We start from the raw sequence: 16,092 nt of genomic DNA, 5'->3' as shown, positions 1-16,092 counted from the left end.
TGTATTTTAGGGGTGATTTTGACCTAGGAAAGCTCTCAGGGCAAATGAATCCTTTGTCTCTACTTTTACATCTTCAGAGATCAATACTGCTGCAGTGCCTCCCCAGACCCAACACTAAGTGTTAAGGCACAACCAAATTAGTTTTTAGACACCAATACCAACATGCAATTCCAATCCATGTAAAACTGTTATACTTAGATTTTCAAGACTTTTCCAATCTCAAGCAAGTAATGAACACACATTCTTAGCGACTACAGAGCTATTGATACTTTGTGGCAGAATAATTTTAATTCCACTTTGATCCCATGAACTTTGGCCCTAGAATAGGAAAAATTATTTTGAACATTTGAGATGAAGATAGAAAAATTAAGTTCTTAACCATGGATTTGAGTATTTAGGCAGATTATTTGTCTAACAGTGAAATTGTTTGGAAACCATAAAAGGTAATTAGTCCTTTAAAATATATCTTATGAAACAAAATACATCAAATGCTAGTAAATGAGATAGGTAAATGGGTCTGAGTATGTAATGAGCTAAATGCAAATGCAGGGCAACACGGGAAAAATTCCCAACAAATGATGGCCGGAGTTGTCATAACTCAGTAATTCCTTATAGGAATTAGAGGCTAGCAATTAGGAATCAGCATTTGTTGCCTCCACAAGCTCCATGGTTGATTACATTTTAACTACCATATCTTCTATTAGAGGATAAGAGGCAATGACAAATTTGTTACTTTAAAAAAAATGCTTAAAATGAGAATCTAAATTGCCAAATAAGCAAAAAACATTTTTAAGTTTTATGAGGTTCTTCTGCAGGCCTGTTATTTCCAGTAGGGCAAAAAGCTCATAAAAGGTACAAAATGAGGTTAACTACCAACAAAGAAATGGTTCACCAATAAACAGAGTCATTCTGTCGTTCTGTTACCATACAAGGTGATCTTTTTCTTTAAGTTTCACCTCAAGTTCATCTTTAGAAAGTAGCTTGTTTGGCAGTCTTAAAGCTGTGCCATTATAGTAATTCTAAAGAGTTTGTATGTTGTTTCCTCACACGGCATAACAGTTAAACCTTCTCAAATCTACTTCTTCCCAGATGTAACAAATAAAACATATGGCAGTGATCTACAAATGTGGATGGAAGCCCAATGTATTTCTCCAGACTACCCTATGGGCTAGAGTACTAGGTAGGATTCTAAGGGCTAGGATTCTGAAATCTAGGAACTCTGGAGTATCCACAGCTGCGTAACAACAGAGCTTCAAAATGCCCTGTTGATTTAATATTTCTTCTGTTAAAGAAATGGAAAGAAAATAATTTAAAATCCTGTTTTTCTCATCATGTACTCATAATAACAGGATCCCGCAACAGTGAAAACTAAAATTCTCTATGTAGTTATAAAATAAATGACAATGTTTAATTTACATGCTAAAAATAAAAAAATATAATGTTCCACTATAAATCAAGAACTCATATTATATTAAAAACAACAGAACTCATATGAAGTCTCAATGGACCCTAAATAGCCAAAAAATTCTTAAAAAAGAACAAAGTTGGAGGACTCACACTTCCTGATTTCAAAACTTCCTATAAAGCTATGGTAATCAAAACAGTGTGGCACTGGATAAGACAGACATACAGATCAATGGAATAGAATAGAGGGCCAAGAAATAAACCCTTGCATATGTGGTCAAATGATTTTCAACAAGGGCACCAAGAAAATTCACTCAGGAAAAAGACAGTCTTTTGAACAAATAGTGTTGGGAAAATGGGAAATCCACATGCAAAAGAATGAAGTTGGACCCTTACCTCTCACCATATACAAAAATTAACTCAAAATATGTCAAAGGCCTACATGTAAGCAGTAAAATTATAATACTCTTAGAAGAAAACAGGGGAAATGCTTCATGACATTGAAGTTGGCAATGAATTATTACAACAACAGAAGAAAAAACAGATAAATTACACTTCACAAAAACGAAAACTTTTGTGCATCAAAGGATGCTATCAACAAAGTAAAAAGAAAACTGAAAGAGAAAATATTGCCAGGTCACAAACCTTATAAGGGATTAATATTCTGAATATATAAAGAACTCCTACAACTCAACAACAACAAAAAACCCAATTAAAAAATGGGCAAAGAACCTGTTAGACATTTCTCCAAACAAGATATACAAATGGCCAACAGTACACCAAAAGATGTTCAACAGCACTAATCACTAGGAAAATGCAAACCAAATCACAAGGTGATACCTCTTTACATAGAGAGCCCAGAAATAGACCCACATAAATAAAGTCAACTGAACTTTGACAAGGGAGCAAAGGCAACACAGTGGAGTAAGGATATTCTTTTTAACAAAGGGTGCTGGAACAACTGGACATCCACATGCAGAAAAAAAAAAAAGAATCTATATACAGACCTTATATCCTTCACAAAATTTAACTCAAAATGGATCATAGATCCAAATGTAAAATGCAAAACTATAAAACTCCTAAAAGATAACATGGGAGAAAACCTAAATAACTTTGAGTATGACAAAGACTTTCTAGATACACCACCAAAGGCAGGATCCATGAAGGAATGAATTGATAAGCTGGACTTCATTAAAATTAAAAACTTCTGTTCTGTGAAAGACATGTCAAGGGAATTAGAAGATAAGCCACAGTCTGGAAGGCAATACGTGCTAAACACACATTTCATAAAGGACTGTTATCCAAAATATACAAAGAATTCTTAGAACAATAAAAAAAAAATCTCATTAAAACAACCGTTAACAGAACCCTGACCAAGGAAGATATACAGATGGCTAATAAGCATATGAAAAGATACTCCAAATCATATGTCATTAGGGAGATGAAAATCAAAGGAACAATGAGATACCATACACACCTATCAAAATGGCAAAATCAAAAACCCTGACACCACCAAATGCTGGTACGGATGTGGAGCAACAGGAACTCTCATATATTATTGGTGAGAGTGCAAAATGGTACAGCCACTTTGGAAGACAGTTTGGCAGTTTCTTACAAAACTAAAATATTCTTACCACGTGATCCAGCCATCATGCTCCCTGGTAGTTACTCAAAGGAGTTGAAAACTTATGTCTACACAAAACCCTGCACACGGATGTTTATATCAGCTTTATTCTTAATTGCCAAAACTTGGAAGCAACCAAGATGTGAATGGTGAATGGATAAACTATAGCACATCCAGATGGTGGAATATTATTCAGTACTAAAAAGAAATGAGTTAACAAGCCATGAAAAGACATGGAGGGATCTTAAATGCTTATTACTAAGTGAAAGAAGTCAATCTGAAAAAGCTACATAACATATGATTCCAACTATATGACATTCTGGAAAAGGCAAAACTAAGAAGACAGTAAAAAGATCAGTGGTTGCTAGAGGTTGGTGGATGTGGGGAGGGATGAACAGATGAATCACAGAGGACTTTTAGAGTAGTCAAAATACTCTGTATGATATTATAATAAGGGATATGTGTCATTATTACATTTGTCCAAACCCACAGAATGTATAACACCAAGAGTGAACCCTAACATAAACCATGGACTTTGAGTGACCATGACATGTCAGTGTAGGTTCATCACTTGTAACAAATGCACCACTCTGGTGGGGGATGCTGATAATAGGGGAGGGTTACGTATGGGGGCAAGAGCTATGTGAGAAATCTCTGTACCTTCCTCTCAATTTTGCCATAAACTTAAAATGGCTCTAAAAAAATAAAGTCTTAAAAAAGTCATCTAGGTGGAAATAATCAATAAGGAAATAAGGACACGAACAACTCTAGAAACCAGCTAGACATACATAAAACATTGCAACAACTTCAGCAGAATACACATTGGAACATTTTCCAGGATAGACCATATAAAATAATTCTCAATAAATTTTAAAAGACTAAAATCATACAAAGTACCTTCTCTTATCAAAACGGAATGAAGCCAGAAATCACAACAGAAGGAAAACTGAAAATTGAACAAATAAAAGAAATTTAAAAACACACTCCTAAACAACCAATGGATCAACAAAGAATTCACTTGGGAGATCAGAAAAACTTTGAGGTAAATGAGAACACAAACAAAATGTAACAAAACTTACAGGATGCAGCACAAGTAGTGCTTAGAAGGAAATTTTCAGCTGTAAATACCTGCATTAAAAAAGAAGGAAGATCTGAAATCAACAACCTAACTTCACAATATAAGGAACTAGAAAAACAACAGGAAGTGAAAACTAAACCTAGGAGGGAAATAATAGAGATTAGAGCAGAGATAAATGAAACAGGATAAAAAGCAACAGAGAGAATTAAAGAAACAAAGTTAAATCATTGAAAATACCAATCAAATTGGCAATCCTTTAGGTAGGCTCACTAAGAAAAAAGAAAGAAGATGTAAATAACTAAAATCAGAAATGAAAGTGGGGACATTACGGGGGCCGGCCCCGTGGTGCAGCGCTTAGGTTTGCACTTTCCGCTTCGGCAGCCTGGGGTTTGCCAGTTTGGATCCCAGGTGTGAACCTACACACAGCTTACAAAGCCATGCTGTGGCAGGCATCCCACGTATAAAATATAGGAAGATGGGCACGGATGTTAGCTCAAGGCCAATCTTCCTCAACAAAAAGAGGAGGATTGGTAGCAGATGTTAGCTCAGGGCTAATCTTCCTCAAAAAGATAAAAGTAAAAAAATTGGGGACATTATGACTGACCTTACAGAAATTAAAAGGATTATAAGAGAACATAGTGAACAACTGTACACCAACAAATTAGATAATATAGGTGAAACGGACAAATTCTGAAAAACACAAACTACCAAAACTGACTCAAGATGAAATAGAAAATCTCAGTACATCAAGTAAAGAGATTGAATCAGTAATCAAAAATCTCCCGACAAAGAAAAGTCCAGGACCAAATGGGTTCACTGGTGAATTCTCCCAAACATTTAAAGAAGAATTAACATCAATCCTACTCAAACTCTTTCAAAAAACTGAAGGAGAGAGAACACTTTCTAACTGATCCCATGAGGCCAGCATTATCCTGATACCAAAGCCAGACAAAGACACTACAAGAAAACTATAGACCACTATCACTTATGAAAATAGATGCAAAATCCTCAATACATTTAAAAAGATCAAAACTATACCAAGTACTTTCTCTGGCCAAAATGGAATGGATCTAGAAATCAGTAACAAGAAGGAAAACTGGAAGGAAATTGGATTATATACCATAACCAAGTGGGACCTAACCCAGGAATGCAAGAGTGGTTCAACATAAGAAAGCTAAAATTAATATGCAACATTAATACACTGAGGGGAAAAAAGTACATGATTACCTCAATAAATATAGAAAAATCATGTGATCCAATTTGAGAGTCCCTTTCTTTCAGAAACACCTGTCAAAATATTTACAAATTAAATTATATAATAAATGAGATTTGCTTTAAAATAATCTGGACTAGATGAGGGAGTGGGTGGGGATACAGATGAAACATGCTGTCCTTGTATGGAAATCTGTTACATCATCTTTCTACTTTTATACATGTTTGAAATTTCTAAAATTAAAAATTAAAAAAACAAAGAGATGGAAAGACATATTAGTGGGATACTTTTAAAAAAGGGAAGAAAATTAGAAAAGATATGTCAATATAATACTAAATTGACTTTAAGGCAAAAAGTATTATTAGTGATAAAGAGAGTAACTATATGAAAGAAAGAATTCATCAGGAAAATATGATAATGCTAAATGTTTAGTCTTTACTTATATAGTCTAGAAATATATAAAGCAAAAAATAACAAGAAGAATTTTATAAAGTCATGATGGGGGATTTTTATTATTGTTCAAAAATTGATTTGTTAGGCAGGAAAAATAGTAAGAATATATAATATTTGAACACCACAATTAACAAGCTTTAGGTAATAAACATACTATGAACACATATAGAATTCGCTTATTTTTTAAGGACATTTGAAATATAAAAAATTGACCATTGGGCCACAGAGCACAAGTAAGAAATATTTTAAATTTGATTTTATATGGACCATTTATCTCATCCAAAGCAATTTTTAAAAAGTCAGAGACCAACAAAGAGCACTTAAAAATCCAAATATTTAAAAAAAATTTTAATCACTCATTTGCAATTATAGATAAAAAATAAATCATAGATATTGGAAAATATTTAGAACTGAATATAACAAATATGCTACACATTAGAGCTTCTGAAATGTGAGTAAAGTTGTAAATAGAAAGAAATATATACCTTAAATGAATTAGAATTGAAAATCAATAAACTAGTTTACTCAAGAAATAATAAAAAGAACCACTGAATAAACCCAAAGAAAGTAAAAGAAAATAGAAAGTCATAAGATTATAAAAGGAAACAGTAAAGAAGATCAATAAAATAAATTTTCTTTAAAACACTCAAAGTAAACAAAACTCCTGGCAAAATTGGCTCTAGAAAAAAAAAGAATGAAGGTAAAAATAATACTGAGAGTGCAAAAGTGGATATAACTGAAGATGTAATAGAATTATTTTTAAATCAAAGGAGAATACTAAGAACAGCTTTACGTTAACACATCAGAAAATAGGTGAAAATACTTTCTAGAAAATACAAGTAAAACTAATTTAAAGAGAAAACTCGAACTTACTGTTAATGAAATAAAATTAGTAGTTAAAAATCTACCCACCAAAACCAACAGGCCCAGAGCCTTTCACAAGTAGACATCTCCCAAACCTTCCAAAACACCTAATCCTTACACAGATGGCAAAAGGAAAGCTCTCCAGTTCATTTATGAGACTAATGTTTTCTACTTCCTGAACAATTCAGTGCTAAAGCCCTTAAGTAGAACAGAGCAAGATGGGGGGGGGGGGGGGGCAGGGATTGAAAGGCAAAAGCCCCAGAGTGGGGTGTTGGAGCCCAAGCACTGTGAGGAGGATTTATGCCCAGAAGGGCAACTCCTGGGGAGCAAAAGGCATCCCCATGTGGGAGGGTGTGGCAGCCAGGATAGGAGATTGGTTATTTACAGAGGGATGGATCAAATAAATAAATATTATAAGGATAATAGGATCTGAGTTTCTCACTGTTGGGGAAGATAGGTATAAATACAGGGGAGAAAAACTAGAATAAACACTGTGGTGTTAGAATAGAAATGTTATCAATGTAACCTCATGGTTTTCAGTAGAAGATAAGATAGACGGACAGACATTTCCTAACTTTGTCATCTAGAGGTCTACAAGCAATAGTACTTCCAGGAGGCATTAGCAAACCTTGCAACCTTGTTTCTAAATTCCAATCTCCACTGAAAGGAACCAGAGCTCTTTGGAGGCGTGACCAATTACAGGTCTGGGGCAGGGAAAGTTCAAGTTAAGGGTAAATGATCTTTCTGTGCCAGATAGTAAGGAAGTGCCCAAAGAATGATGGGGCATGTTGAAGACACAAAAACCAGCTTTAAAATGCTCCCATTGGCCAAATCAGGGACAATTTGAGTCTCAAAATAATGACAGCAAAAGATTATATGCCACGAGTCTACACAGACAAAAATAGGTAAATAAATAAATTGAAAATCTGGTAATACAATATTTAGAAAGTCTCAAAGTATCCCCACATAAGTTACTTGTTTATTACAAAGGGAAAGGGAAAATTTCACAGTGAAGAGGAATGGTAGAAAACTACTTTAACCAAAGTGATCGAAGTTACAAAGTAACATGACAAATTGAAATTTTGTGCCACCGATAGGATTCAAAAAGAAAAAACACTGCATCATTTGTATGATATTTCCACCAAAGATGCATAACTTGAATCTGATCTGAAAGAGCAGACAAACTCCATCTGAAGGATGTTCTACAAAATAACAAGCCTTTATTCCTCAAGTGTCAAGATCAAGAAAGTCAAGGCAGGACTGAGGAACTGTTTGCAGACTGAAGGAGACTACACAAACATAACTAAAGGTACTCAAATAGTTCAAAGAGAAAAAAAATTCCTTGCACTGTGCTTGCAACTTTTCTGTAAGTTTGACATTGTTTCTTAATAAATAAATAAATGACAATATAGGAAAATTACAGACTAATTCCCCTATGACCAAGGATACAAAATATATAAATTTAAAGCAAATAAAAAATGCATCATCAGGGGCCAGCTCCACGGCTGAGCGGTTAAGTCTGCGTGCCCGAGGTTTAAGTCTGCGTGCCCGAGGTTTCGCCGATTCCAATACTGGGTGCAGACCTAGCACCGCTCATCAAGCCAGGCTGAGGCCTCATCCCACATAGCAGAACCAGACGGACCTACAACTGGAATATACAACAATGTACTGGGCGGCCTTTGAGGAGAAGAAGAAAAAAAGATTGGCAACAGATGTTACCTCAGGTGCCAATCTTAAAAAAAAAAAAAAGCATAATCAAAAATAAGTGTTTGTCCCAGGAACGCAAGAATGGTTAGACATTAGATAAATATACCAGTGTTATTAGACTATACTTTACCTAAAAATATACCAGATTTACTGAGTAAAAATAAAACTTTAATCACAGTAAATGAGTAAGAGCATGTTACAAATTTTAAAAGCCAGTCATAAGCTTTCTAAACATCTCTAAGCAAGTTAGGAACAGGAGAGAAATTAACCCAATTAAAGATATTTTTGGCAGAAAAAACTAAGAGTAAACAATACACGATGCAAAACTTTACAAACTATTTCCTTTAAAATCAGGAACAAGGAGGGGCTGGCCCCGTGGCTGAGTGGTTAAGTTCGCGCGCTCCGCTGCAGGCGGCCCAGTGTTTCATTAGTTCGAATCCTGGGCGCGGACATGGCACTGCTCATCAAGCCACGCTGAGGCAGCGTCCCACATGTCACAACTAGAAGGACCCACAACGAAGAATATACAACTATGTACCAGGGGGCTTTGGGAGAAAAAGGAAAAAAATAAAATCTTTAAAAAAAAAAAAATCAGGAACAAGGAATCAGGAACATGCTAGAGGCCTGCTGTCACTACTTCTTTTCAATAACGTATTGCAGTTCCAGCCAATGCAAAAAAAGACTAAAATAAAGGGTATAAGAATGGGAAAAGAAGAAAAAAACCTTATACTATGATGCTACAGAATTACAATAGGATGGTGTTGGCAAATGGACAGCAAAGAAACAAATTCCGTTCTGGCCATAATTTTATTTATATATGAGACACTGCTACATAATATAAATCAGTGTGGAAAGGATAAACTATGAAAAATTGGTGCTAGGGAATCCACATAAGAAAAATATGAAAATTATACCCATGCCTCACATAAATCATACACAAAAACATAAAAACATAAATATGAAAGTCAAAACTTCGAACGCTTACTAGAAAATATTAGAAAATATCTACAATATTAGGATTAGGGAGAATTTTTTAGCACTACACAAAAAACACAGCCCTTAAGACTGGTGATTTTGACACATTAAAATCAAATCATCTGTATGACCAAAAAAAAAAAAGGTGAAAATGTGAGAAGGTATTTGCACTAGATACAGCAGATAATGGATTGATATGCAGAACATATATTGATGTTCAATAATACAATGGCCAAAAAAAAGGCAAAAGATAAGAAGAAAAGATGCTTAACGTCACTAATAAGAGATGCAAGTTAATACTACAATAAATTGTCACTACATACACACAGAATGGCTGGAAACGCCAAATTTTCAGATCTGGAACTGAATCTCAAAAACAACGGTGAGTGAAAACAGCAAGTTGCAAAAGGATACAGTATAATACCACTTATAATAAAAGCTCACAAACTACTACTATATATTGTTCATATATATAGTAAAAGTATATCATACAATGGCATGATAGTCAAGCTTTCAACACCTCTGGGAAGGGTGAGAAGAAAAGATAGGACTAAATTTGGTCTGTAATGTTTTAAATTCAAAATCTGAAAGTAATAAATCGTTGATGGTAAATTAACATCTCTATGAGAAAAGTGTAGGAGAAAATATTTGCCTCAGATGTAACTAACTGATAATGACAGTGGGGTTATGATAATTTTCACCATACAGATAAAAATGCCAGTATTAGAACACACCAGAGGGGAAAGCAGTCAGTGAGGTAGAGACCAGTACGCAGGATGCTTAGCCAGAGGTGATCTACATACGAAAATAAAAAGCAAATCAGCAACACCTTCAAGGACACACTATACTCTCCATTGATGACATAAATGCAAATTTCAATTCAACAGAATGAAATAAAACCCAGGAAGCTATCACAATCCTCCATACGCCACACCCCCACCAGAGACTCTTCTAGATGACATTTAGTCCAGTGTTGATCAAGTCCACACTTTTATTTTGAGCTAAAGTATTTACCTCATTTCATGGTTAATTTGCAGTACCTGCTCCCAAAACAATTACACTTATTCACCCACTGAATCTCCGCACATAAACAAAATTTTGCCAGAGGCTATGGCGGAATACAATGAGAGAAGACAATGAGCTCTTTACTTTGGGCTCATTTAATCCATATAACAAACTACGATATAGGTGTTATTTCTCCCATTTTACAGATGAAGAAATTGAGATTCAGAGAGCCTAAAACCTACCCCAAATCTGCTGACATAGCATGAGCCATAACTCAGTTTGTCAGACAACCTCAAAAACCATATCCTATTCACCGTACTTCAATGACCTCCCAAAGCCCAGGGGAGATGTTACTCTAACTTCCCTGCTCTTATGTTCTATGCGAGCTATACTCATTTTATACCATGAGTTGTTTTCCCATAACACCACACAACAGAGTCAGACGAGAACACTGTCATAACTGTTGAACCAGTAATTCCCATTGTAGGAATGATTTAGAACAAGATAATGAAAGAAACCTTAAAAAAATTAACTACTCTAGATCAAGGAGAATGAAAAACAAATTTAAAAAATTTAAGGAACAAAATAACACCTACAATCCTCCACACCAGGCACTGTGCCAAGAACTGTACAAATACTTCTGTATCTGATAATCACACTACCACGAATAATACAGGCATTTCAGCCCATTTCACAGGTGAGGAGACGTCTGTAGACAAGTAAGCAACCTGCCTAAATTCATGTAGCTAGTTATGTGGGGCCCGGTCGCATGGTTAATCATTAAAGACTCTATCAACTTTTTTATGACACAAAGTAAGAAATATATTTTACACCATGATCCAATACAAAACACTATTTACCTTAATAATATGTAGCAAAAATTCTTTTTTTTAAGATGGTTTTGAATCAAACTAATTTCTCATGACTCACGATTTAAAAAATGCACAATGCTTAATTGCTTCAAAGATATATTTATTATAACTATAGTAGGGAAAAACTAAATGGAAATAAATGGTCAGCCACAGAGCTGAGTAGTAATTATGAATGTAAAACACTGTCATTCGGAGAAAATGCCATACACTACTTAGAACGATGCATAATGCTTATATACATAGAAAACACATAAATAAAATCGCTGTGTCAAGGTAAAAAAGAATATAGGTAACTACTTTTTTTTTCAACTTATAAAGACTTTCATTATTCTTTACAAACTGGGGTAGCTGGTAGTTTAAGAGGCCAGATAATAGCCACCTAGCTTTTATATTCTAGACACCAAAGCAATTTACTGATGCGCCTTTCTTAAATATCTGTTCCAGATCAGGATACGAAGTTTTCCAATTAGTTTTACAAAGCTAGCAAAGTTTTTATACCAAAAAATACAGACAGTAAAATCAAAACGAAATAAATCCTCCCCTATTTTCATAAACGAAAATTTGCAACCAATTTATATTAACAGAAGTTTGCAAACACATCCTAAAGCTACACACATTTAAGCGTTACAGAAATATGTTCCCCCGCCCCCAGCCCTGTGCCCTTGGCCCTTCCCCCAGGAGTCCCTGAGAATCTCTCAGATTCAAGAGGACGGGGCTGGGCCACCCGTCTCAGGCCTGGCCCTGGCCTCCTCATCTGCCAAAGCCTCACAGTACTGCGCTGGCCAGTCCTTGGGGTCTTGATTGTGGACTTTGGCCACAAACTTAAGAACTTTCATCTTGCTGGTCTCCAGGTTGGTTCGCGGGCCCCACTGGAACTCATAGTCCACGGGGTCAGTGTGAGGTATCCGCCGGTACTCCAGGTAACGCTGCCGCACAAAGTCTTCGGTAATCAGTTTCTTTGGGTCCCCAAAAATTAAATGCTTCTTTGTGGGGTACACCCCCAGGCGACGCAGGAAGTCCCACACTTCGGTCTCCTTGATGGTGTTACCCTTCATGAAGATGAGCCCCAGAACAATCATCAGCAGGCCGGTGGTCGGCGTGCCCTGGTCGCCTCTCACCTCGGCATCCTCCTCCACGGGTTCCAGCGTGTTGATGAGGATGTAGGAGTTGCTCTTGGGTTCCAGCTCCACCAGCTTGTACCCGAAGACGTACTCGAGGCGCTGGGCGGCCAGTTTGAGAAGGTCCGGGAAGATGTCCTTGTAGTCCCCGACGACGTGCTTCAGGATGTCCGTCCGCTTGATCGGGATCTTCTTCTGGTCCTTAATCAGCAGGAACTGCACCAGCTCCGCCACCTTCAGCTCCAGCTGCTTCTGGGAGCGGGGCCCCACCGCGGGGGAGGCCTCGGCCCGGCGGCCGCCCTGCGACGAGGGGCAGCGGGCTTCCTGCGAGCCGCCCGGGCCGCGGGAGGTGCTCGGGGCCTCCTCGGCAACACCGCCTCTCGGGGCCCGGCCGTCTCCGCCGCGGCCCCCCTCCCTCACCCTCTCGGCCTGGGCGCTAGGGCGGCCCCGGCTCCTCGGCTTCTGCAGCATGTCACCGGCGGCGGGGTCCGGCGCCAGCGCGGAGTCCAGCAGGCGGGCGGCTCGGCGTAACGAGCGGCAGCGGTAGAGCAGTGCGCGGCGGGGATTGTGGGTCGTCGCGCGGCACGTCGGGGCGGCCGTGGGCGGGGCCGGAGCGGCGCGCGCTGCGTCACAGAGGCGGCGCGCTGCGTCACGGAGGCTGCGTCGCGAGTCGGCGGGTCCCTGCGCGTCTGAAGAAAGAAGCAGGGTCCCTGCGCGGCCCTGTGGGTCGCGTTCGTGAGTTTTATTATAACTGAAACTGCCGTGTTTACCAAACCGTACAAATAGAGAATAGGAGTCTGAACTCGTAAACTAGAGTGCGGCTGAGTTCACAACCGCACAGGCTCAGGCAGGTACTATAGAAAGTGAGTATTAAAAGGTTTAAAATGGGGAATATTTTTAGACGGAGGCAACTCAAAGGATGAATGTGGGAGAAAAATACGGTGAAGAGGCAGGCAAGAGCGTGAAAATGAAATAAAAGCATTTCTTTCTACCCAAAACTGTATATTAAAAGACCTGGAGGACTCCTAGTTTGCTTTGCCTTCGCGCCTCCCTCCCTTCGCTCAATTTAAGCTCCTAAACACCGGTTACTTTCTCTAAGGTCCCTAATGTCCATTAAAAACGAATGTGGCAAAGAGAGGGCCAGCCTTGCAAGCAGGATTTTCCCTATCTTTTCACTTTCAGGATTTATATCGTATGCGTTAAATTTCCATCAGTTAGAAAACTACGACAAAACCGCCACATAAAGCACGTTTCAGTGGTGTTTTTGTTTGGTCAAGTGAGTTTATCTTTTGGAAAGCACATGCTCAGGTAAACTGCCTTTGGACCCACGACCACGATTTTAGCAGAAATGGGTAAGCAGAATGCTACAAACAGAAACGTGCTCCCTCAAGAGATTACCATTTAATTTTGGGCATCACTGCTCAAGAATTGCAATAATGTGAATCTCTCAAATTCCTTAATTCTTAATATATTAGCCTTAGGGCTCAACGAGAAAGAAAAGAGAACCCAGGGGTATCATCCCTCATAATGTGTGCACTTGGTGTATATATATTTAATTGTGCAACTCTTAATAGCCAACAGAATCATTTCATTAACTCGAACCATCTGCAGTCTGCTGCCAGTACTTACACAGATCTTAGCAAAGGTGTTCCTTTTCTATTTTCTGACTTGCAAAGATGAAACTGAATTTCCCTTTGTCTTTTTAAAGCTACCCAGAAGGTGGGTAAATTCTTCCAAGAACCAAATCAAATTGAGTTCCTCTTTAATGCAAATATATTCAAAGGAAGCAATTCAAAACACATTATTTGAATAATAGCATCAAAACATAACCTTATTAAAATTTCATTAAATGTTAGTAGCATAAAATTGTTGTTTGTAATTCAATATGAAAATGCACTCTGATAATGGCCCTGGAATGGCAGTACTAAATGTAAAATGATATGCCAGGTTGTGATGCAAGTATGCTAAAATCTGGTAAACTATGAGTAATAGCTTTCTGTGCCACACAAGACCTAACAACATATCCTCAAGCATCAGTCTTAATGACAGAAGCCTAGTAAGGAAAACAAATATATCATCAAGACATTCATTTTCTTACAATAAGAAAATTCATCTGCTTCAGTTCCCTTGCAAATTAAAATTTGGACTCAAGTTCAAAGAAACCTCCTGCAATCAAGAATTCTGCAAAATGTCCCTCCAGAAAGATATGTTGAACCTCAAGTTAAAAAAAAAAAAAAAAACCAGCAACCAAGAGATAACAGAGAAATGGAAAATAAGATGAAAGGCATTGTCAACAATGTCAACAATTGGGCTGGTTTTTCAGTGTTTTTTCTTACTAAGATAGTCACTTAAATTACCAAGCAGCCCCATAGGTCAAGGGACCCCTGTGACTGGCTGAAAATCAGCAGTGTCAGTCAGTGGCATCTTTTACCCAGAGAGCAGACTGTTATACTCAAAATGGGTGAGAAAAGATACCAGGTTTAAGTCTTACAACACCTCCCTACACTGTGTCCAGAAGAATGCAGGTGAGAAAATACAGACATAAAATGATAGTATTACAATGCATGGAGAAGTCACCCCTCCCCTTTAGATTGACACAGGAAGCCACGGGTGTTTGGGGAAAAATTGTGACGATGATGGTAATAATACTAACAATAATAAATATAAACAACAACAGCTAATGATTATTTCAAAGGTAACGGTCAGACCCTGTTCTAAGTGGTCTACATGCATTACTTCATTTAATCCCCACAACGACCCTCTGAGGCCTGTGCATGTATTGTTTTTCTTCTCATAAATGAAGGAACTGAGGCACAGAGGAGAATTTTAACTGTTTTGAGGTCCTACAGCAAGTAAGTGGTAGATCTGGATCTGAGCCACGGCAGTCTGCCTCCAGAGACTGCTCTTAACCATATGCCGATGCAGAGAGAACATACATGATGTCCTTGAAGAAGTGAAGTTCTGGGAGTCTGATGGACCTAGATTAGAAACCTGTATGACATCCGGAAAGCTACTGATGCTCCTTTCTGTTTCCAAATCAACAAAATGAGATTACTAATCCAGGCTGCAGGGGACGAAGTGAGATAGGTTTGCCAGGTACCTGGCACAGGGCCGGGACAGGGTAGTTGGTAACAATTTGCTTCTTTCCAGGGGTTTATGTTAAGGAAAATATTTGAGGCCTATACAAAGCTGTATGGAGACAGATGTTTACTGCAGTGAAACACATGTACACAAAAAATCAGAAAAAAGTATGGAAAGAAATATACCAAGATGCTATCAAAGTTATTTTCTTTTAAAAATGAAATTCATTATTGCTTTTCTTGCTTGGGAGATAAATGAAAAATATATTCTCAATGAATCTTAACTTCACAGTGAAACTATGCCATAGCAGTTATACACATTCAAGTTTTCACTAAATTTAGTGTGATCTGAATATGACTTTCATGACTTTTTCTTCAGCCAGCGAAGTAGTAAAGACAAGTGGTGCAAAAGGAAAAATGTTTTCACACACTTTATGTTAATGACCTTAATACTTTTATTACTAGACCCAAAAGAAAAAAAAAAATTCTTAGAGGCAAAGCCTAAGCTAGCTAAGATTTCAAATGCATTGAACAAAAAAATGCCTACTCCCAATTGCTCTTTAGATGTCTCTCAGTAATTAATTGCTTTATTTCATCTCCTTGGTAGCAAATGCCTGCCAAGAAGCTCTAATCATCTTTATTAGCTACTGGATTCTGCATTCACTGGCATTTCTTCCAGAACCAGAAAAAGGTTTTAAA

At 37.6% G+C, this 16,092-nt stretch overlaps 2 protein-coding genes across 3 annotated transcripts in view; both read right to left on the bottom strand.

The window, feature by feature from the left end:
* Positions 1-16,092, bottom strand: part of ENTREP2 (endosomal transmembrane epsin interactor 2) — a 425,400-nt gene that overhangs the window by 125,803 nt on the left and 283,505 nt on the right. The window lies entirely within an intron of this gene.
* NSMCE3 (NSE3 homolog, SMC5-SMC6 complex component) lies at positions 11,279-13,315 on the bottom strand. The gene has a single exon (XM_023651595.2). It carries the CDS (start codon positions 12,782-12,784, stop codon positions 11,897-11,899), a length of 888 nt encoding a protein of 295 aa, XP_023507363.1. The 5' UTR covers positions 12,785-13,315; the 3' UTR covers positions 11,279-11,896.

This window comes from Equus caballus, chromosome 1, assembly GCF_041296265.1.
Source record: "Equus caballus isolate H_3958 breed thoroughbred chromosome 1, TB-T2T, whole genome shotgun sequence".
NCBI classification, from domain to species: Eukaryota; Metazoa; Chordata; class Mammalia; order Perissodactyla; family Equidae; genus Equus; species Equus caballus.
Note: the sequence above shows the minus strand (reverse complement) of the source record. Positions and strands in the feature narration are given on the sequence as shown.